Source organism: Lissotriton helveticus, chromosome 11 (genome assembly GCF_964261635.1).
Source record: "Lissotriton helveticus chromosome 11, aLisHel1.1, whole genome shotgun sequence".
Lineage (NCBI taxonomy): Eukaryota > Metazoa > Chordata > Amphibia > Caudata > Salamandridae > Lissotriton > Lissotriton helveticus.
Window position 1 is genome coordinate 189,409,146 of NC_136072.1, and position 23,780 is coordinate 189,432,925.

Genomic DNA, 23,780 nt, shown 5'->3' on the forward strand with positions numbered 1-23,780 from the left:
TGCGCGTTCTCTTCTGTGGCGAATAGATCTAACCAAGGCTCTCCCCATTGCTGAAAGAGGCCTCTCGCCACGTCCGAGTTCAGACGCCATTCGTGATCCACCGAGCACCGACGGCTGAGTTCGTCCGCCCTGGCGTTCAGAGAACCTGCCAGGTGTTGAACCGTCAGAGTCACGCCCTGACGTTCCAGCCATTGCCAGAGACGCAGAGCCTCCTGGCAAAGGGTCCACGACCCCACACCGCCCTGTTTGTTGCAGTACCACATGGCGGTGGTGTTGTCCGTGAACACCTGCACTACACTCCCGTTGACAAAGGGGAGGAATGCCTTCAGTGCTAGGCGAATCGCCCGCAGCTCCAACAGGTTGATATGGAGCCGGGACTCCGCCGGAGACCAGATGCCTCTGATCTCCGCCTCTCCCAAGTGGCCACCCCAGCCCAGGAGGGACGCGTCCGTCACAACCATGTGCTCCGGTTGGGGAAGGGAGAGGGATCTGCCTCTGACCCAATCGCGGTCCGTAAGCCACCACTGCAACTGTCTCGCAGTGCCCTCCGAGATCAGGACATGGTCGGATAGGTTGCCCTGATGCTGGGCCCACTGAAACTTCAGGTTCCACTGCAGAGCCCGCATCCGCCACCTGGCGTGATGCACCAGTAGGATGCAGGAGGCCATCAGCCCCAGAAGCCGCAGCGTCAACCTGACCGAAACCCGGAATAACGGCTGAAAGATGGGAATCAGAGCCTGAATATCCCGGACCCGCCGTTCCGGGGGATAAACCCGAAACTGCGCCGAGTCGAGAACCGCTCCGATGAAAAGGAGCTTTTGAGAGGGACACAGGTGTGATTTCGGCACATTGATGGAAAACCCCAGCTCGTGCAGGAGGTCTGCCGTCATCTGAAGGTGGTGGACGACTGTCTGGGGCGAGCTCGCCTTCAACAACCAGTCGTCGAGGTAGGGGAAGACTGAAACCCCTAACCGGCGCAGATGAGCTGCGACCACCGCCATCACTTTCGTGAACACCCGTGGGGCGCTGGTAAGGCCGAATGGGAGCACGATAAACTGAAAGTGCTCCTGGCCTACCGTGAACCGCAGGTAACGCCGGTGGGCCGGCAGGACGGGGATGTGAAAATACGCATCCTGCAAGTCCAACGCTACCATCCAGTCTTGAGGGTCTAGAGCAGCCAAGACCTGAGCCAAAGTCAACATCTTGAACTTCTCCTTCCGGAGGAAGCCGTTGACGTTCCGTAGGTCCAAGATAGGACGGAGGCCTCCTTTGTCCTTCTTGGGCACCAGAAAGTAGTGGGAGTAGCAACCACACCCTACTTCTGGCCCAGGAACGCGCTCGATGGTCCCCTTGGCCAAGAGGGCCGTAACTTCCTCCTGCAGAAGTGTCAAGTGGTCCCCCGACACACGGTGGTTCTGCGGTGGCATGGCTGGAGGAGTGGACTCGAAGGGGAGGGCGTAGCCCCTTCGAACGAGCTGCAGCACCCACCTGTCCGATGTTATCGCGCGCCAGCGGGAGTGGTGATGGCGAACCCTGCCACCCACTGGCGTCACGTGAGCCCGAAAGCTCGGACTAGGAAGGCTTGGATGCAGCAGCGGACGGAGGCGTGGACTGACCTCGCCGCTGGCCTCTACCGCCACCACGGCGGAAACCACGGCCGCCACCGCGCTGGGGAGCGTTCTGCGGCGCGTGGCTGGCAGCACGTGTGGGACCGCCCCTCCCTTGGCCACGAAAGGGGCGAAACGAACCCGTCTGCTGGCGCTGGGTCGAAAGACCCAAGGACTTGGCCGTGACCCTGGAGTCCTTGAAGCGCTCCAGCGCGTGGTCCGCTTTGTCACCAAACAGGCGACTGCCATCAAATGGCATGTCCATGAGTGTATTTTGGACGTCTGGCGAGAAGTTGGCAGATCTCAGCCAAGCATGGCGACGAATCGCCACCGTCGTGGACATAGCCCGTCCCAGCGAGTCGGTCGTGTCCAGACCACAACGGATTGAGTATCGCGCCGCATCCCGGCCTTCAACCAAGGCCCGGGTGAGCTTGTCCCGCACTTCCTGGGGGCATTGCGGCAAACACTCCTCGACCGTATCCCACAGGGAGTGGGTGTAGCGGCCCAAGAGGCACGCGGTATTACAAGACCGCAGACCAGCGCTCAAAGAGGAAAAGACCTTTTTACCAAATTGGTCATACCGCTTTGATTCCCGATCGGGCGGAGCCGACGGGAACGCGGACTGTGAAGTGGAGGCCTGGATCACCAGACTCTCCGGGGAGGGATGGGTGGATAGGAAGGCAGGGTCGTCCGAGCACGGACGGTGACGCCTGGCAACGTTCCGGTCAACCGGTGCACCGGAAGCGGGCCTGGACCAGGTGCCCAAAAGGACATCCGTCAGGGCCTCATTAAACGGCAGCAGAGGCTCCTGGGGGCATGACTGCGGTTTAAACACTTCGGTCAGAATGTTCGGCTTGACCTTCGCGACAGGGAGCTCAAGGCTCAAGGCCTTGGCAGCCCTCATCAGGACCACCGAATAGGCAGCACCTGCCTCAGACGCCACAGGGGTCGGGGAGACAAACCCAGGGTTGGGCGACTCGTCCAGGCCACTGGCATCACCCAGATCACCTACCCAGTCCACATCATACTGGCAGGCACGGGATAAAGGGTCCTCAGACCCCTCCCAACCCTCTCCATACTCGTCCTCATCGCCGTATTCTGGATCGACGATATAGACCTCGGGGTCAATGGGCCCCATCGGCGCCGGATCCGGCGTCGGACGACACCGGTCCGACTCTGCGTCAGGAGTCAGAGGGGGAATGGGGGTGGCGCCGCGTGGCGTCGGGGACCCGACGCCGGCCGGAACCGACGGCGGAGTCGCTGCACCGCGCGGAGGCGGTACCACGGGTTGGCCCAAAAGAACCGACGCCGGAGAGGCCGGTAGACCAGCCGGCGACGAACCTGAGGGGCCCAGCGGCGCCGGGGCCACCGGCGGCGTCGAGGCAGGAGCACCCGAACCGCTCGGGCCCCCAGACGGGACCGACGGGCCCGCAGGCGCCATAGGCCCCGCCGGAGGAGACCTCGCCCTCATAGCTATGAGGAAGGCCTCTATCTCCTCACGCGCCGCGCCTTCCCCAGGGACCGACGGGTATGGGGCAGACGGCGTCGGCGACCCACGCGGGCCCGCGTGGGTGGGGCCACCCGAGCCCCCGGCCGCATCACGCGGGCGTCGGGGGGAGTCGGGGGTACGATGACGACGCCCCGACTTCTTACGCTTACCTGACGAACCGGAGGAATGGTGTCGACTCCCGGAGCGCTCATGGCGGCTCCGCGATCGTTCCTTCGACCGCTCCCTCGACCTCCGACCGGACCCGCTCTCGACGCGGGGCCGACACACGGAGCTCGAGAAGCTTGCGGGACCGCTCCCGCCTAGCTTTACCAGTCAAGGCCCGACAGTCGACGCAGGACTCCACGTCGTGGTCCGCGCCCAGACACCGGAGGCAGAGTCGATGGTGGTCGGTGACCGACATCAGGCGGTCGCACTCGTCGCAACCCTTGAAACCGGGCATCCTACCGGCACCGTAGAAGATTAAGTAGTTAACAAGAAACTTGGTCAAAAGACCGGAGTACTGCTCTTCGGATCTGCGCTAACTGGCGCGGAAAAAAGAAGAACTGACGTCAGCGCGCGGAGGCGGCGTCTATATACTCCAGCGACGTCATCACGGCGCACGACGCCGCGGATTCGCAGGGGACGCCTGCAGACGACGCCTACCGACGCGCAGGGGTACTGCTACGCAAAAGTTTCCGGATCCAGACTGACGCCTGGGGATATTCTAAGGTAAGGAATCTAATACTAACCTGTTTCTTTCAGATCTCCTGTTACTACTAGTAGTAATCCCCCAGGTGGTGGGAGTGCCCCCAAGAATTTGGGTGCATTTACTTTGGGAGTTCCTGGGGACTCTGGCCTAACCGGGTCCCCAAACTTAGATACTCTTGTCTGTGAGACTGGCATGGGGTTTGCCAACTTCACAACTTGTCCCAACACTTTGGGCAAGTACAGACAGGAGCCCCTCATCAATGGTATAAAAGTTGAGGCCTATAGAGATACAGGGGCTAGCATCACTATGGTGACTGAGAGTCTAGTCCCCTCATGGCAACTTTTACCTGGTGCCACATACCAGGTGACCAATATTGATGGAGTACAGAGAGATCATCCCATGGCAGTGGTCAATCTCAGCTGGGGAGGTGTCACTGGCCACAAGAGAGTGGCAGTGTCACCAAACTTGCCTGTAGATTGCCTACTGGGGAATGATTTAGAGCTCTCAGCCTGGGCTGAAGTAGAGCAAGAAACCCATTCTAAAATGGTAAACATCCATGGTAAGGTTAGTGGGGCAGTGATAGCCACAGCCCCAGTCCAAGATGTCCTCCCTGAACAGGTCAGGAGGGCTGTGCCAGTCATAACCCAATCTCAGACAACTTCCTTCCCAGAACAGGTTGTCAAGGCTGTGATGGTCACAGCCCACACCCAAACTGAGCCCCCTCCTGAAAAGGTTGGGAGAGTTGTGATGGCCACAGCTCAAACTCAGACAGATGATAGTGTTGTGAAGCCTGAAACTATGGATCACTCCACTCAGACAGAGAGCATTGAGGAGGAAGAGAAATCTCCCTCCCACCAGACTTTAGGAAAGGGTCAGCCTCCTCAGGGAACTGATCTGACCCCTTGTGAAGAAACTGCCACAGAGGTAGTCAGGCCTAGCCTGGCAGAACCCCTGATGTCAGTGGACCCTTCCAAGGTGGGACCCAGTCTGGAGCAGGTAACCTGCCCCACTCTACCCTGCCTCAGTCAGCCCAGGGCTGTAGAGGTCAGGGAGGCCAGTGTTGGACCCCAAAGGGCCCCCTGTCCAAAAGAATCCCCCAATCAGCAGATTAAGGGCACTGGAGCTAGCAGTCCTAGCCAAGTGAAAATAAAACAAACTCCTGAGGGATCCCCCTTAAATTTAGTTAGGGACCTCCCACAGATGGACACTGTTGGGCACAGCCAGACCTGGGACCTAAGGGCCCCAAACCTGACCTGTCCCTCCAGTAAGCCAAACAGAGGGACCCAACCTCCAGCTGTAGGTAGCCAGAGGTTGACCCTGAGAGCTCAACACAACTCAGTCTTGGAAAGAAAGGCCTCTATGGTGGATAATGATTGGAGGAAGCTGAGCCCAAAATTAGTGGAGCCTCACTTCAGTACTCCATCTCAGCACCAGACTTTTACTTTGCCAAAACACACCACAGGTAGAGATTCCCTATGGTGGAGACCCTCAGACACCCTTAGGGTGAGGGATTGCTTAGTGGACCATGAGATAGGGGGTAACCATGCCAGTGCTGGTACTTCCTTATATGGCCACTTAGGCAATATAGGCTTACCTGTCAAGGATAGCCTTATCTCCTTTCGTTTGGGGGGGGGGGGGTTATGTAGGAAGGTAGATCCCTGACTATGGTTGCCCCCAACTTTTTGCCTGGTGTTTTGCTGGTTTTCTGACTTAGTTGACCTGGGGCCCTGCTATTCAGGACCCCAGGCCCACTGCTCTCTCTGTAAAATGGATTCCATGTACCTTAGGTACATATCTAATTGGATACTGAGTCACCTTATCAGTCCCTGTACAGTGTACCTTAGGTACCCAGGGCATAGGTGTACCCAGGGCCTACCAGGGGCTGCAGCATGTATTATGCCACCCCTGGCTGGCCATCCAAATCTGACACAACTGGCTGCACGACAGCTGGGGCAAAGTCGTGTAAACACCCTTTGCTTTAGATATAGTATTCCTATATCTAACCCTAAAAATGGACACATATATTCCTATCAGTTACTCCTATGGCAGGCCTTATCAATCCTGAAGGCAGAGTGCTTGGAATAATGTGAAATGGTGCTCTGGCATGAGCTGAGCCCTTTTGCAGCTTGCGGAACCAAGTCCTAATAGCTGTTCCATGATAACGCATACCATATACTCTTAAGTGCATTATAATCCTCGCGGTTATATGCCAACCCTGGTATCGCTTTATCAAAACATGTTGAGTAAGGTCTCATACGAATTGGAATACTAACCCCTCGCCAATTCTGGCGACGGGGTTAGCATTCCACCCTTCTAGAGGGACACGACATGTATGTAACCTGTAACCCCGGTTAAAGTCAGACATAGCCTTAGCTCCACAAAATGGATGCTGCCACCGAGACACAAGTCTGCCCTCCTGCTGCTGGGAGTCCTCCCAGAGCAGGAGGCAAGGACAAAGGGTTTCCTGTCAGGGGCGGTGCCAGCACCGTCCCAGACAGGATTTTGTGTATTCTAGGTAGGCAGGGCTTTAGAGGAAGGTGACCGCAAGTGGCACCCCGGTGCTCACTGTGCATAGGCCGGCTGAAACCAGTTCCAGGGGCACTCCAGCCCCTGGCCTGGGGAAAGCCCGCCAAAGGAGAGGGGTGTAACCACCCCCCTCCTAGTCCCACCCATAGGGCAGGACTTAGTCGCGTGCCAGCCCCTTTTTGCAGGATAAAGGTAGGAACTGGCCCCCTTCCAAATCAGATCATCTTTGAATCCTGAAACTACTTTCTACAAGAAGGAACTCAAGACTCTTCTCAAGATTTCTCCCTTGTGACTAAGGAGTAGTCACCCTGCAGCAGCAGGCACCAACCAAGTATCGCGGTTTGTTGCCAGTCTCAACTTCGGATCAAGACTGCTCCAGCACGACGAGAACCGGCTTCCCTGGCACCTCTGACCTCAACCTACATCAGCCCAGCTGTGATCCGTTGGTGCAACGGGACCTCGAGGAACCGGCCATCTTCAGAACTGCACGACGCTTGTCCAGCACGACTCCCGAGTGACCCTCGACTGAGTGCTTTGGGGTAAGAGAAGCCCCGACCCTGAGCAGCTCCAGCACCGAAGTTCAGCCCCCCTGCATCCACGAGATCTGCGTGGGGCCCTTCTGCTCTTTGCTGCTCACCGCGTTGTCCAGGTCGCTTGCCCGTTGGCTAGTGGCCCTCTCACGACGCTCCACGACGACAAACACTGCTGGTCTGGTTGCTCCAGACTAGCCCTTGCTCTCCTCCAACAGAGGAGCACCCTGGACCCTCCTGGTCCACTCAAGACGCCATTTTAGGTCCATCGCGTGGGCCTTGCATTTGCCAAGACTTGTTGCCCAATCCTGGGTCTAGCGACGTCAGCAGCAGATACCTTCGTGGGACAGCTCGCACCTCCGTCCTGGTCGCCGACAACGCCTCCTGGTCCGAGAGACTGCAGAGCCCAGCAGCGCCCACTCACCTGGTCGAGGTGACTTCGTCCGGTGCCACTCTGGTGCCCACCTAAATCACTGGCTAGTGATTCAGAACTTGGTCCCCTCTGCTTTCAGGTCTTCTTTTTCCCTGATCCAGGCTTGGATCACCACGAACTCTCTTCACTGGCCGCCTGCCAGCAACTTCTTTCTTCAGGCTCCTGGTTCTTCAACGAGGGTTTCCGACGTAACTTCAACCCTATGCAGCCGCAGCCCCTGGGCTAGGTAAACCAAGTACTCCGGTGCTTCAGCATAGTCCAACACCCTAAGTGTTCGGATCCACCCTTGTTTTCGACCCACCTAGTCGGGTTCGCCCGAGAACAGTAACTTTGTGACTACTAGCCTCCATAGACTTTTTCCCGCCTTACGCGTGAGAGTTCCCACTCTGCACACGACGTCCACAGGCCTCCTGCAACTAATCTAAGTGTTTAGCATTGTAGGACTAGCGTTTCTAAAGTCTATGAGAATAGCTACTTACCTGCTAGTAGTTCGCATTCCACTTGTATAGTATATGGTTTTTCGTGCCCCTCAGGCATTTGTGTAAATTGTGCGACTTAAAGTATTTTCGTAAGAGTTTTGTTATGTGCTTAGCTCCCTGACTCATAAAGAGTTCAGGGTAGTCTTGGTATAAATAAATATCTGTTTATTTTCATAACAACTTGTGTGATGTCCTTTCACTTGGTGTTCAAGGGGTAATGTGATGGTAAAACAGCTGGCTTAACACGCCCTCTAGAGTCTTAGCCTTAGACTGCTCGTATCCATGCTACTAGGATAGCTGGTCTATAAGGTTGACTTACAACCAATCATCAATAAGGGTTGTTTGGGCTGATACAAAGTGCTCACTAGAATAGTGAACATTATATATCAGGCCAACTTCTCACATAAGGTATTATCATATTTAACCTATGCTATACCTTTGGGGAATCCACTGGACACACTATCTTCCTTTGGTATAGTATATATAGGATGTAGCCTTGGGGATAGAGCGGTCTACGTCGAAGCTGGGGAACCGGGTTTGAGTCTCAACAACGATGCTCAACATTCTGTAGTTCTGGGCAAATCGCTAAATCTCCCCATGCTTAACAAAAATTAACGTGTCCGCATGTAACTAAACTCGTCCTATCTAAAGCGCTCTGAAACCCGATATCTTCGGGTCTAGTTAGCACTATATAAAACTGAAAAAAAAAAAAAATAGAGCCAGCTTCGTACACGGTCAAGTAGAGTACAGCTATGCTAAAGATCTTCAGAGGAATTCTTCCTTCGTATTGAATAGAGCCAATCAGGAATGTCTACGTATTGAGGAGGCATTACAGGCATTCATTCAAGGGGCCTCAGCCCTGGTGCAGCACCCCCTGAGACTGAAGACACTGTCTCAGACTCTTTAGTTGTGTCATGAAGGAATCTCCTTCGGCTGCAGGGAAAGGAGTGCTCAGGAAGTTTCCTTCAAACTTCTTCCAGACAGGTAAAATGACATTTTCTTCAGAGGGCAAAAGATTAACAGTCTCATTTCCAGAGCATGCTCTCAGCTACTTTATTGACCCTTTTTAAACCCTAAAGTCATGCCAATAGCTCAACTGTTCAAAGATGCTCCAAGCACAACATGCATACTTTGTGTCCTATTATTTGACCCCCCCCCTCCCCCCACTCAAAAGAGCAGAAAGCATTCCCTTAGGAGACCGTGCTAAATAATTATGTTGGTGCTAATAAATCAGATACTGAGAAGTTAGAAATTGTTTTGTGCACCCACAAACTCTGGCCAAAGATTCAAACAGCTTATGAATCTTCTGAAAATGTCATGCTGGAGATTACAATATTACTTTACCATACCAAGTAGCAGCTGGTGGCACCAATTTCTTGTGCCTGGATTGCTAATGTAGATTGAGACTTTCAATTTCAGGATACAAATCTGCATTCAGAGGTGAATGAAATACCAGGCATTTCCTGCTTAAGAGCACAGAAAATTGCAGGGCACCTTGCTCCTCAGGTTTAGGGAACCCCACATTTCCCTGGACTCCAAAGGAGCTGAGAGACCACTTTGACATGCTATCCAACAGATCATAACCATCTAAAAACGGAGCAATTCGGATGCAGTCGGTCATTTTGATTTGCGGATTTCTTGACCCAATTTAAGCTGGTCTCTGAATTTAGGACATTATTGGATGCTGTACTGCTAACCAAACCAGAATGGTTGACTCAGCCCAGCAGCTTGCTAATCAAGCTTTGAGGTAGAAACAGGTGTGTAGTAGAGTTCAAGTGCACAACAAATTTAAGTCCATCTTGCAGCTGCAGTTTGTACAAGCAAAAGGAAAATAGTAAGTTGGGAGTTCAAGCAAAGCAGCACAGTATTTTCACAGGCGTTTGCTTTCGTAAAACATACCTCTGCTTCTTTACACTCCTTCATGACATCTGTGGCTTTCTCCTCAAGGTTTTTCAGTTCTTCAGTAAGCTCCGTAACATCTCGGTCATTATCTGATATTTCTTTCTCTGTGCGGACAACTGATTCTTCTGCTTTCTTAAGATTTCTGGTAAACAAATACAGTTGCTTATAAAACAATGCTGAAAAGGAGCTGGGAAAAACAGATAGTAATTTCCTCATAATTTGAGTACTGGTATTGCATCATCAAGTGGACATTGTACAGCTTTGCCAAGTTGTTAACCAGGAGGCCTCGGAACGCCATCAGCAAACTGTTCTGTTCATCAGAGGAAGTCAACTGTCAACATCCTCAAACGACCCATCAATAGCCTTGAATCACAAATTTATCACACCGTTGTGGCGATGAATGCTACGCATGATGCCGCCAAGTGGCCCAGTGGGAAAACAGTGGGTAATCTATGATCTTGTTAAACAGGCTGACAAAAAGGCTCTTTTTTCTCTGTCTGAATGATGCATTAACTACTTACTTATGAGACAGTTTAAAGAAAGTGATATAGCAAATAAAGCAATCATGATCGCTTTTAAGAAGGTACTATTTTCACCATTATTGAGCCTGACAAATGTATTGTATCTACAAACAGTGGAGGTACAAAGGAAAAACATCTTTAACTTATGCACAAAGGTAAAATTTGCCACAGAGAGTGGCAGTCACTATGGCAACAAAGGGCATTCACTTACTCCAAAATGCTATTATTCTGATTGGGACTTCAAACGACCGATTCCTCAGCTTCTGAATATTCTTAGATCGGGAAACTTTCTAGCAGTACCTCTGCACTCCGGTAGGTGGCACAGTGTCCCTTCACACCAACAGCTTTCTGCTCTGAAAATGACGGGTGGAGCCAATATAAGAGCCACTCCACCAAGCGGACATCAGTTCCTTTCATTCCGTGCCACCAGACTGTTCAACAGCTACCTCTTCTCTGGCGAGAATCATCTAACCTCAAATTTACACAGCGTGCAACGTGGATATCAACTCTCAAAACAGGGTTCAAACCGGATAGGGATTGTCACAAACAAATGTATGTGACGGATAGTCATCAGGGGTGCCGGCAGTCGAGTCATGACTAAGCCTGGCAGTGACTGGGTATCAACCTCAAAGGCCATACATTATCACCAGGTAAAACTATACGTCACCAAGCATTGTAAGATTTCACTTTGAGACCGGTCGAAGTCTAAGGGACAGCCTTGTTCTTGGTGTAGAAGTCGTAGGAGTGGATCCCTAGGTTGTTGGTCATTATGCTCCAAATGCACAAGTGACTTACCTTCGGTAACAATATATCTGTAAGAAACAGTAGTTAGTATTAGATTTCTTACCTTCGAATACTCCCAGGCGTCAGACTGGATCCGGAAACTTTTGCGTAGCAGTATACTTGCACGTCGGCAGGCGTCGTCTGCGGCGCCGGGATGTCGTCGCCGGAGTACTTGGACGCCCCCTCACGCGCTGAAGTCAGTTCTTATACACAGCTTTTACGCGCCAGAAAACGCAGAGCCATGATAAAAACCAACACTTGTGCCATAAAAACTAGGGCCCTGAAAGAGGATGACCTTAACCCTAGATATCGGTTCGCAGAACGGGGAGGAATCTAATACTAACTACTGTTTCTTACAGATATATCGTTACCGAAGGTAAGAAACTTGTGCATCTGAAAGAAACAGGTTAGTATTAGATTCCTTACCTTAGAATAGATACCCCAGCAATACCAACCCCGGTGGTGGGTCTGTGAACCAATGATCACACCAGAAAGTCCTGGAGAACGGACGAAAAAGCCATCTCTCCGGACTTGGCTGTCCAGGTAGTAGTGTCTTGCGAACGTGTGCAGCGAGGACCACGTAGCTGCCTGACCGATGTCCTGCAAGGGGACTCCCCGGCCCAGGGCAGTAGTAGCCGCCGTGGCCCGTGTGGAATGGGCACAAAGCCCCACAGGAGGCTCCTTTCGAGCCAAAGAGTAACTAGCCTTGATGCACAAGACGACCTGTGAGAAGTTGGCCTGATGTGCAGTGCTCACTATTCTAGTGATCACTATATATCAGTCCAAACAACCCTTATTGATGATTGGTTGTAAGTCAACCTTATAGACCAGCTATCCTAGTAGCATGGATACGAGCAGTCTAAGGCTAAGACTCTAGAGGGCGTGTTAAGCCAGCTGTTTTACCATCACATTACCCCTTGAACACCCAGTGAAAGGACACCACACAAGTGTTATGAAAATAAACAGTGTATTTATTAGAATCACAACAACCCTGTACTCTTTATGAGGACAGGGTGCTAGGCACACAACAAAACTCTTACGAAAATACTTAAGTTAGCACGGTATACACAAATGCCCGAGGGGCACGAAAAACCATATACTTTAAAAGTGGAATGCGAAATTACTAGCAGGTAAGTACAGTACTAATAGGCTTTGGAATCGCTAGGACTTGACTATAGAATCGTTAGATTACTTCTAGGAGACCTAGGGGACTCGGGTGCAGAGTGTGCACTCTCACGCGGGATGCGGGACAAAGTCTATGGAAGCTAGTAACGCTAAAGTTAGTGTTCACGGGCGAACCCGACCTGGTAGGGAGAAAACGACAGTGGATCCTGACCCTTGGATAGTGAGGCTATGCTGGGGCACCGAAATGCCGAAGTTACCTAGCCCAGGGGCTGCAGCTGCATAGGTCTCAAAAGACGTCGGGAATCCTCGTTGCCGGACCAGGAGCCTGGAAGAAAGATGCTGGCAGGCGACCAGTGAAGATAGTTCGAGTTGATCCAAGCCTGGATCTGGAAGATGGATGACACCTGAAAGCAGAGGGGACCAAGTTCGTGACTACTAGCCAGTAGTCAGTGGGCACCAGGAGGGCACCGGATGGTAGTCACCTCGACTAGGTGAGTGGGCGACGCTGGCTCTGCAGATCTCACGGACCAGGAGGCGTTGTCGGCGACCAGGATGGAGAGGTGAGCTGTCCCACGATGGATGAAGCTGTCGGCGTCGAAGTTACCCAGGATTGGGCAACAAGCCTTGGCTAATTCAAGCCCACGCGGTGGACTCAAAATGGCGTCTTGAGTGGACCAGGAGGGTCCTGGGTGCTCCTCTTCGGGAAGGGAGCAAGGGCCAGTCTGGAGCAACCAGACCAGCAGCAGTGATGTCGTCGGGCGTCGTTCAGAAGGCCACAAGCCAGCGGGCTAGTAGCCAAACAACGCGGTGAGTAGCAAAAAGCAGAAGGGCCTCACGCAGATCGTGGAGATGCTGGGGGGCTGCACTTCGGTGCTGGAGCTGCTCAGGGTCGGGGCTTCTCGGACCCCAAAGCACTCACCAGGAAATGACTCGGCGGGCTTGCTGTGCAGAAGTCGTGCAGTCTTGCAGATGGCCGGTCCCTCGAGGTCTCGTCGCACCCACGATTCTCAGCTGGGCTGTAGAGGTGGGTAGAGGTCAGAGGTGCCAGGGAAGCCGGTTCTCGTCGAGCTGGGCAGTCGGATTCCGGAGGAAGGACTTGCAGCAGACCACAGTGTTCTTAAGGTGGTGCCTGCGGATGCAGGGTGACTACTCCTTAGTCACAAGGGAGAAATCTTAGGAAGAAGTCTTGAGTTCCTTTCGTGGAAAGTAGTTTCAGGATTCAAAGATGATCTAATTTGGAAGGGGGCCTGCTCCTACCTTTATCTGAGAAAAGGGGGCTGGCACGCGACTTAGTCCTGCCCTATGGGTGGGACCAGGAGGGGGGTGGTTACACCCACTTCCTTGGCGGGCTTTTCCCCAGCTCAGGGTCTGGAGTGTCCCTGGAACTGGTTCAAGCCGGCCTATGCATAGTGAGCACCGGGGTGCCACTTGCAGTCACCTTCCTCTGTAGCCCTGCCTACCTGGAATACACAAAACCCTGTCTGGGACGGTGCTGGCACCGCCCCTGGCAGGAAACCCTTTGTCCTTGCCTCCTGCTCTGGGAGGACTCCCAGCAGCAGGAGGGCAGACTTGTGTCTCGGTGGCAGCATCCATTTTGTGGATGCTAAGGCTCTGTGACTTTAACCGGGGTTACAGGTTACATACATGTCGTGTCCCTCTAGAAGGGTGGAATGCTAACCCCGTCGCCAGAATTGGCGAGGGGTTAGTATTCCAATTCGTATGACACCTTACTCGACATGTTTTGATAAAGCGATACCAGAGTTGGCATATAACCGCGAGGATTATAATGCACTTAAGAGTATATGGTATGCGATATCATGGAAACGGCTAAGGGATAGATCCCGAAAGCCGCAGACAGGCTCAGCTCATGCCAGAGCACCATCTCACACGATTCCAAGCACTCTGCCTTCAGGATTGTTAAGGCCTGCCATAGGAGTGACTGATCGGAGATCTGTGTGTCCATTTTGGGGTTAGATATAGGTATACTATATCTAAAGCAAAGGGTGAGTACACCACCTTGCCCCAGCTGTCGTGCAGCCAGTTGTGTCAGATTTGGATTGTCAGCCAGGGGTGGCATAATACATGCTGCAGCCCCTGGTAGGCCCTGGGTACACCTATGCCCTGGGTACCTAAGGTACACTGTACAGGGACTGATAAGGTGACTCAGTATCCAATTGGATATGTACCTAGGGTACATGGAATCCATTTTACAGAGAGAGCAGTAGGCCTGGGGTCCTGAATAGCAGGGCCCCAGGTCAACTAGGTCAGAAAACCAGCAAAACACCAGGCAAAAAGTTGGGGGCAACCATAGTCAGGGATCTACCTTCCTACACGACCCATCGAGAAATGGTTTGCTTGTGCACCGCCTGTCCCATCTTAGCGCCCACGTAACCAACGAAAAGTTGGTCATCCACCCGGAACTGACGTGTGCGATCCAGATAGAATGAGAGCGCACGTTTTGGGTCCAGACGGTGGAGCCTCTCTTCCTCTTTCGAGGGATGCGGAGGCGGAAAGAAGGTGGGCAAAGTGATGGACTGCCCGATGTGGAAGGCTGAGACTACCTTGGGCAGGAAAGAGGGTCGCGTCCGCAACACAACTTTGTCTGGATGGACTGAAAGGAAAGGAGGCTTAGAGTAAAGGGCCTGGAGCTCACTCTCCTGGCAGGGGCGATGGCAACCAGGAAAGCGGTCTTCAGAGTCAGAAGGCGAAGAGGGCAATTATGGAGTGGCTCAAAGGGAGCGCACATCAGAAAAGTAAGAACAAGGTTCAAGTCCCACTGAGGCATCACGAAAGGAAGAGGAGGAGGAAACATATGGGTGATGCCCTTCAAAAACCTATTTACAATGGGGGACTTGAAAAAAGAGGGCTGATCAGGTAGCCTTAAGAAGGCGGAAATGGCTGAGAGGTAGCCCTTCAGAGTGCCAAGAGCAGAGCCCTGCTGGGCAAGAGAGAAGAAAGCGGGGCGGAAAGGGGATCCACAGCCTTTGCTGTGCACCATGCCACAAACTTATTCCACCTGCAGGCGTATACCGATTTTGTGGAGGGACGCCTGGCTGCCAGAATGACATTACAGACTTCAGGAGGCAAGTCAAATGGCCTCAACTGCCGCCGCTCAATCTCCACGCATGTAAGTGGAGACTGGACAGGTTCGGGTGGAGGACAGTCCCCATCTACTGTGACAGAAGGTCCTCCTGAAGAGACCGACTAATCGTGGGATCGATAGACAGGCTGAGTAGCTCGGGATACCAGAACCTCCGTGCCCAGTCCGGAGCCACAAGGATGACTTGGGCCCGGTCGCGCCTGATCTTCTTCAGCACCGACGGCTGAGTTTGTCCGCCCTGGTGTTTAGGGAACCTGCCAGATGTTGAACCACCAGGGTCACGCCCGGATGTTCTAGCCACTGCCAGAGGCACAGAGCCTCCTGGCATAGGGTCCACGACCCCACCCCGCCCTGTTTGTTGCAGTACCACATGGCGGTGGTGTTGTCCGTGAACACCTGCACCACACTCCCCCGGACAGAGGGGAGGAATGCCTTCAGTGCAAGTCGGATCGCCCGCAGCTCCAGAAGGTTGATATGGAGCTGGGACTCCGCCGGAGACCAGAGGCTTCTGATCTCCACCTCTCCCATGTGGCCTCCCCAACCCTGGAGGGACCCATCCATCACAACTACGTGCTCCGGTTGGGGTAGGGAGAGGGATCTGCCGCTGACCCAATCGGGGTCCGTGAGCCACCACTGCAACGGTCTTGCAGTGCCCTCCGAGATCAAGACATGGTCGGACAAGTTGCCCTGATGCTGGGCCCACTGAAACTTCAGGTCCCACTGCAGAGCCCGCATCCGCCACCTGGCATGATGCACCAGAAGGATGCAGGAGGCCATCAGCCCCAGAAGCCTCAGCGTCGACCTGACCGAGACTCGGGATAAAGGCTGAAAGATCGGAATCAGAGCCTGAATATCCCGAACCCGCTGTTCGGGAGGATAAACCCGAAACTGCGCCAAGTCGAGAACCGCTCCGATGAAGGGGAGCTTCTGAGAGGGGCACATGTTTGACTTCGGCACATTGATGGAGAACCCCAGCAGGTGCAGGAGGTCGGCCGTAGTCTGGAGGAAGCGGACGACTGTCTGGGGCGAGCCCACCTTCAACGACCAGTCGTCGAGGTAGGGGAAGGCTGAAACCCCTAACCTGCGCAGATGAGCTGCGACCACCGTCATCACTTTCGTGAATGCCCGTGGGGAGCTGGTAAGGCCGAAGGGGAGCACGGTAAACTGAAAGTGCTTGTGGCCTACCGTGAACCGCAGGTAACGCCGGTGTGCCGGCAGGACGGGGATGTGGAAATAGGCGTCCTGCAAGTCCAACGCTACCATCCAGTCTCCTGGGTCTAGGGCAGCTAAGACTTGAGCCAAAGTCAGCATCTTGAACTTCTCCTTCCGGAGGAAGCCGTTGACGTTCCGGAGGTCCAAGATAGGGCGTAGGCCCCCTTTGCCCTTCTTGGGTACCAGAAAGTAGTGAGAGTAACAACCACACCCTACTTCTGGCCCAGGAACGCGCTCGATGGCTCCCCTGGCCAACAGGGCCGTAACTTCCTCTTGCAGAAGTTGCAAGAGATCCCCCGACACGCGGTGGTACTTCGGTGGCATGGCTGGAGGGGTCACCTCGAAGGGGAGGGAGTAGCCCCTTCGGACGATTTGCAGCACCCACCTGTCCAATGTGATGGAGCGTCAGTGGAGGAGGTGATGGCCTACCCTGCCCCCCACTGGCGTCAAATGGGCCTGAAAGCTCGGACTAGGAAGGCTTTGAGGCGGATGCTGGGGGGGGGGGGGGGGGGGGGGTGTGGATGTGGACTGGCCGCGCCGTCTCCCCTGTTACCGCCGCGACGGTAACCACGTCTGCCACCGCGCTGAATGTTAGTATGCGGCCCGTGGCTGGCAGAACGTGTGGGAGCATCCCTTCCATGGCCACGAAAGGAGTGCTGGGCAGAAGATTGCTGGCGCGGGGCCGACAGGCCCAAGCACTTGGCCGTAGCCCTGGAGTCCTTAAAGTGTTCCAGCGCATGACCTGCCTTGCCACCGAAGAGGTGGCTGCCATCCAACGGCATGTCCATAAGGGTGTGTTGGACATCGGCCGAAAAGTTGGCGGACCTCAGCAAGGCACAGCGGCGAACCGCCACAGATGTGGAAATCGCTCTTCCTAGCGAGTCCGTGGTATCCAGCCCACATCTGATAGAATACCGCGCAACATCCCTTCCCTCCGCAAGGGATTGGGCGAGCTTCGCCCGGGCTCCCTCCAGGCACTCGGGCAGCAACCGTATCCCACAGAGAGTGGGTGTAACGGCCCAAGAGGCAGGCGATGTTGACTGACCGCAACCCCAAACTAAGGGAGGAGAACATCTTCTTTCCTAATTGTTCATACCCCTTGGATTCCCGATCAGGTGGTGCCGTCGAGAATGCGGATTGGGAGGTGGAGGCCTGGATAACTAGGCTCTCGGGAGTGGGTGGACAAGAAACTAGGGTCGCCCGGGGCTGGATGGTGGCGCCTAGCGACGTTCCTATCTACAGGCGGACCTGTAGCGGGCCTGGACCAAGTGCCCAACAGGACGTCTGTGAGAGCCTCATTAAACGGCAGTAGAGGCTCTGGGGAGCTTACCTGCGGTGTAAGGACCTCTGTGAGGATGTTGGGCCTCACTGTTGCGACAGGGAGTTCAAGAGCCAAGGCCTTGGCTGCCCTCGTCAGCACCACACTATAGGCTGCCCTATCCTCCGTAGCCACGGTAGGAGAGGAGACAAAATCAGTGTCTGGGGAGGTATCCAGGCCACTGGCTTCCCCTAGTTCCTGTGTCCAGTACTCATATGACTGGCACTCACGTGCCTAGGGGTCCTCAGACCCCTCCCAGTCACCCTCGTCGTCCATGTCCTGAAACTCTGGGATAAAGAATGGACCCAGATCCACGAAGAATTGCTCTTCAGTCGGCTCCGAATGCGGCGCCGAGCGACGCCGGATCTGTACCGAGGGTTGGACCAAGGACGGTGTCGTCCGAGGACGGCGCCGGGTGACACCCTAGGGGTCGACGCCGGCGGGGTCCTAAGGTTGACCAGCGGCGATCTGGAACCGGATCCGGTGGGACCCTGCGGCGTCGGGACCGAAGTCGCCGACGGCACCGGGGCTGAAGCACCTGGCCCGCTTGGACTTCCAGTCGGGTCCGCTGGGCCCGAAGGTGCCGCGGAGCCCGACGGAGGAGAGAGCGACCTCATGGCCACGAGGAAGGCTTCGATCTCCTCCGGCGTCGCGTCTGCCCAGGGACCGGCGGGTACGAAGCAGGCCGCGACGCCTGCGGAGCCGCGTGAGAGGTTTCACCCAAACCCCCGGCCGCGTTGGGAGTCAGAAGAGCGATGTCGTCTTTTCGACTTCTTGTGCCTCTTACCTGAGGACTTGGAGCCTGACGAGTGGTGGCAACTCGCCGAGCTATGATGACTCCGGCCCCGCGACCGGTCCCTCGACCTCCTTCCGGACCGGGACCTCGACCAGCGCGGGGCAGACTGCCGGAGCTCGAGGCGCTTGCGGGACCGCTCCCGCCTACCCTTCGACGTCAAGGCCCGGCAGTCGGGGCACGACTTGTCATCGTAGTCGGGCATCAGGCAATGTAGACACCGGCAATGGGGGTCGGTAACAGACATCAGTCGGCACAAGGCTTGAACCCGGGCATCCCTACCGGCACCGATGGAGTCGTTCGACTCGAAACGGATCCAAAAAGGATCAAAAAAGCTCAGTCAAAAAGTGACTAAAGGGTACCACTTTCTCAGGACCTGCGCTTGCTGGCACGGAAAAATGAAGAACTGACGTCAGCGCGCGAGGGCGGCGTCAAAGTACTCTGACGACATCATCCCGGCGCCAACGAAGGATGCGGAGCCGCAGACTACGCCTACCGACGCGCAGGGGTACTGCTACGCAAAACATTCCGGATGCAGTCTGACGCCTGGGGATATTCCTAGGTAAGGAATCTAATACTAACCTGTTTCTTTCAGAACACTGCTAACCGTTCCTCTCCTCTCTGCACAGCGCCGGGACACTCCCGTCGGGGGGTAGCCACGCGCTCAATAAGACACTTATTATTATTAGATACCACACCGTAGATCCTACAATACAAGGTAATACTTTTTCAACTAGACCCAGCGTCAATGCTACAGTTACTTTTCTCTCATACAAATCAGGTCAACAAACATTTTTAAGAACAGAAAAAACTCATACCATTGGTTCCTACAGGAAAAAGTGTTAATGGTTCACAGGTTAAGTAAATGGTTTACAAGTATAAGTTTTGGGTATTAGGGCCAAGGTTCCTTAAAGTCAAGATAGGCATTCAAATTTCCCTACCAAAGGCACTGTGGCAGCTGGGTGCAGAGTGCAGGGGCCCAATGTTTGCCAAAGACATTAATGGGGCCTTCGGTCAGGGACTGCTTAACAGCAGGCCACTCTGTTGTGGAAGCGAAGCTCGTGGGGTCTGGATCAGCACCGCAGGGGCTAATACTCCGCACAGGAGCTGCACCGCCAGCAGCCTTGTGGATTTCAATTGAGATCTCCAGTTCGGAAAAGATGCTGTAGGCTCAGTCAGTGAGGCTTCCTGAAGCGACCACTGACTGCAGAAGTAAGCTGGGTTGTTGGGGGATGCCTGGACATTCGGGTGGGTCACCCAAGGCCGTGGGGCGTCTGGTGCAGGGATGCCTTTTGGCATAGGGCCTTCTTAACAGCTCCCTTTGCAGTCAATCAACCAACTTCTAGTGACCAGAGTGGCTGCTTAGGCTGCCACCACCAGACTGTTGTCTGGACCCCTCGGGGGCCTGAAACAGTGTACATCCTGGGAAAAGGTGCCAAGCCTCCTCCCCAGGATGGGCAGGGTTCACCAAGGAGAAGCTTCAAAGGCATGCCGCCTTTGTGAGCCTCTCCAGACCATTTGCTGCTTTCAGCAACTGGTCCCCCCTGGTTCTACCCCCCAATTTAGACAAGGGGAACCGGCGGGAAAAATAAGTGAGGAAGAGAGATGTGCCCACCTCTGACAACTCCACCCCTAAGGTGGGGGAGGAGAGGTGAAGCACCACCTTGAATCCCCGCCATCTTGAGGATGGGGGACCCGGCCAACCAGGGACAGCCTCCTGCCCCTCTCCCACTGGAGAGTGGCAGAATAGGGGGTGTACCCATCAGAGGGAAGGGATCCATTGGTCCCTGCCCTTTACCTACCGGTAACGCCCCTAAATTTAGTGTTTAGGGGCACCCTGAACCTACCTTCCTCCGATCCAGAAAACACAAGAAAAAAAGGATGAGAAGCCGTACAGAGCTAACAAGAGGACGATGCCCACTGACTTGGCCCCAGCCATACAGGCCTGTCTCCCTTCGAACCTGCTCCTGCAAAACCCCGGCATGTACAGCAGCCAGCAACCATAAAAACCCCGGAGCCTTCACTCTCCAAGCGGTTTCTCCTGTGAACACCGGACGTGTTTGAACTGCAGCTCCTGGTGCTAGCTAGGAACCGCAAAGCCAGCCCACTCTGCATCCGCCGATCCTGGCCTCAGCTCGAGTGGAAAAATACCACAAGGAGGTCCCCCGGCAATCCTGACCCAAGATCCGGCGACCCCATACCTGCCTCAAGCCTCCAGATGACGCCTGCAGTCTCAATCCAGAGGACCCCCTCCCTACCGCTACCAGAGCGGGTAAGAAAATCTGACATCCCAAGGCACCCCTGCCCCAGACGCCCACGGCCTTGTGCGCCCAATCCAGCGGTGCCTAACCAACCCTCTACATCCCTACTTAGCCCTCGAAGTGGCGGTCGCTCCTGGAAAATCCTCGTCCCTGAGCCTGCAGTGTTACTTTGTCCCAGAGAATCTCCATTGAAATTAACAGGGCACCCGACCTCAAAACGGCACCCTGCACCCGGCCGCCCTAGTGCCGCTGAGGGTGCCCCTTTTGTGCTAACTTGGTCCCCAACTTGCCCTGATCTCAACCCTAGGAGCTTTGCTCCCACAACCCCGTGGCCTGCTTGCCAGCAGCTACCAACCGGAATCCACCTATCCTCCATAGGGAAACATTGGGCCTCAACACTGCACCCGGCCGCCGGAGTGCCGCTCAGGGTGCAACAACAGTGCATCACTGACCCTGGGAGACCCCCGAGTCTAACCCCAGGACCCAAACTCCAAAGACCGATTACCTACCTGGAAACCGATAACTACTTTTTCCTCATAGAAGAACACTGACACTTTCTCCCAAAATGTTTGGAATTATCGACTTTTGAAAACTATAAATATTCCTTAACAAGCATTTACAATGCAACGGTTCCGCCTTTGTAAAAGTTAGAGCTATTGGCATTGTAAATGACAATTTTTTTATTTATGTGTTGGTTTTGAAAACAGATAAATTAATGGCATTGTCATTTAGAATGCCAATAGCTTAATCTCTCGCAAATGGACGATACCTTACACGTATTGTTTCTAAGCACTGTATTAAAGGTAGAACGATAACAACACATTTCACGAGCACTTAGATACATTTGATATATTGAAAACGGTTGCTAACATTTCTAAGACAACACGAAACATGTATTCACACAACTAACACACAATAGATCGTTTATAGTAATCAAATGGTACATATACTGAGAAAATGAGACATTCTACAGTCAAATCTTTGACACTTTGAGTGACCCTTACCCACTACTGTATGCATACAATCAGTTACTTGCATTGATAAAGTGCTTTCTCAGTCGCAGAAGGGGACATCATAGCACCACAAATAGACAAGTCACCAGGCCCTACTGAGCCAAACAGGATTCAATTATGTTTCTCTCTCTTTAAACACAGACGGACATCTGCAGACAGACTGAATTAACCAACTGAGGTTTCACAATGAACGATAGTATTTTCCAAGGATTCCTTGAGCTTGCATTGATCTTTCATTTAAAGTGAGGGCTTGTTTTAGATACCTAAAAGCAAAAGACCAATGAAAATACGTACAGAATAATGTCCTTTTTAACCACGTCTTTGACCCACACTCTGACAATGCCCACATCGTTGCTGGACTCACCTTTGCCAACCAGAAATAACGGACAGGGAAGGCTGAGTCAGTAGAGAACGTCTTGGAAGTGGGATAGCAGGTCCTGGAGGGAGGTGGGGGCGGGCGGCAGGAGGCATAGTTTGCGTGTGCTGCCCTTGAGGGTCATGCTACACTGCAGGCTGTTTCTAGTGCTGCTGCAGGCTCAGGTGAAGTCAGAGTAACACTCCAGTGGCTGCTGCTGCTTGGAGGATGATTTATGACCGCTAGAGGCTAGGCAAACTGACTCACCCTTTTAAAAGAGTGTGGGCACTGGCATGGGATTGGACTACCACAAGCCCACAAGTGGCTGGAGAGCAGATGAGACTTAGCATTCTACCTGCCGTCTGCCCTCCACACATGTGAATAGTGGTGCGGGGGGGGGGGGGCTGCTCAGGTGGGCTGTGGTACAGGACTGGCAATTGGCGGGCCCCCTGTGGCCGCAAGACTCTGTCTCTCACCGCAATCATGATTCTGTCTAGCACTGATAACCATCAGCTGCTGCTGCACACGCGCTGGCTGTGGTTGAGTCAGGTTGCAGCCACCAAGGACGCGCAAGCTCTGCCATAATTACCATTACTATCGGCTATTGCCCAGGCAGCAAGTTCGCAAGGGGGCCGGTGGTGTCGGGTCCATCGTGGGATCACATACTGCGTGGCAGCCTGAGGTGCGAGAACGACCTGCGCTTCCATAATTACACGTTGCACAACAATCATTGCAGCCAATAAGAGAACTGTGAGGCACACGCCCGCTCGTTCCGCATGAGGCAGGAGTCGGACCCGCATACACATTACATCCATAACTCAAATTCGGTAGTGTCCATTGAAGCGATAAGCAGTCACGGCCAGAGGGGGTCGGGGTTGGGTGTTAATTTAATTGAGTGCGATGGACGTGAAGCAGGCGTCCAGCAGTGGTGTGAGACCCACGGGGGCGAATGAGGCGGCACCTGACAGCCATGATGCAAACAAAGCATATTACTCAAAGCGCCTTGTAACGATTAATTGTGCGCCTCACATCCGCGTCAAATCGGGATAAAAATGAACTGACACAAAACCACGCATCCGAGAATTGTACAAATTCGACAAAGTATAACCTTGATTGGCGTCTTGAGCGCAGCAAATGAAACGCACAGAAATGTGCCCATAATTTACAAGTTGAGTTACAAATGCAAAAACAACTCTGGAGACAGACATAGCAGGCATGCCAAGATACAGGCAGAACATTCCGTTTCTAGCGCCCCGAAGGCTAATGAGGGACTTCGAGGTGCTGCAAAGCGCAGGACATAAAGGCGGCTCCGAACCGCACAACCCACAGCAGACAGCACTTTAAAGATGCAGGCCGTTTGAAACGGAGGAAGGATTGCGTCATCACAGCGGGGGGGTTCACACGTACACCTTCCTTGAGACCCGGGGGGGGGGGGGGGGGCGCAGGGTAGTCAGTCCCCTGAGCCGCGGGGGCTGCAGATCCAGGGCCGACACCCCGTGGTCCTGATGAGCTGACGTCACCTGCTCGCGCACTGCCGACCCTTCCCAATGAGAGGCCTCGGGGGGCATCGGAGACTCCTTTCAGGCCTCTCTTGGGCACTGCTCAGGGCCCCACATGGATCAAC

General features: G+C 54.0%; 1 protein-coding gene across 2 annotated transcripts in view; it reads right to left on the reverse strand.

The window, feature by feature from the left end:
• The window catches only part of SMC4 (structural maintenance of chromosomes 4), a 630,932-nt gene that overhangs the window by 164,020 nt on the left and 443,132 nt on the right, over window positions 1–23,780 (reverse strand). For both annotated transcript variants that reach the window (XM_078666858.1, XM_078666857.1), the window contains one exon: window positions 9,673–9,817. In XM_078666858.1, the coding sequence (XP_078522984.1) occupies window positions 9,673–9,817 (145 nt within the window). The remainder of the gene's footprint in view (window positions 1–9,672; window positions 9,818–23,780) is intronic.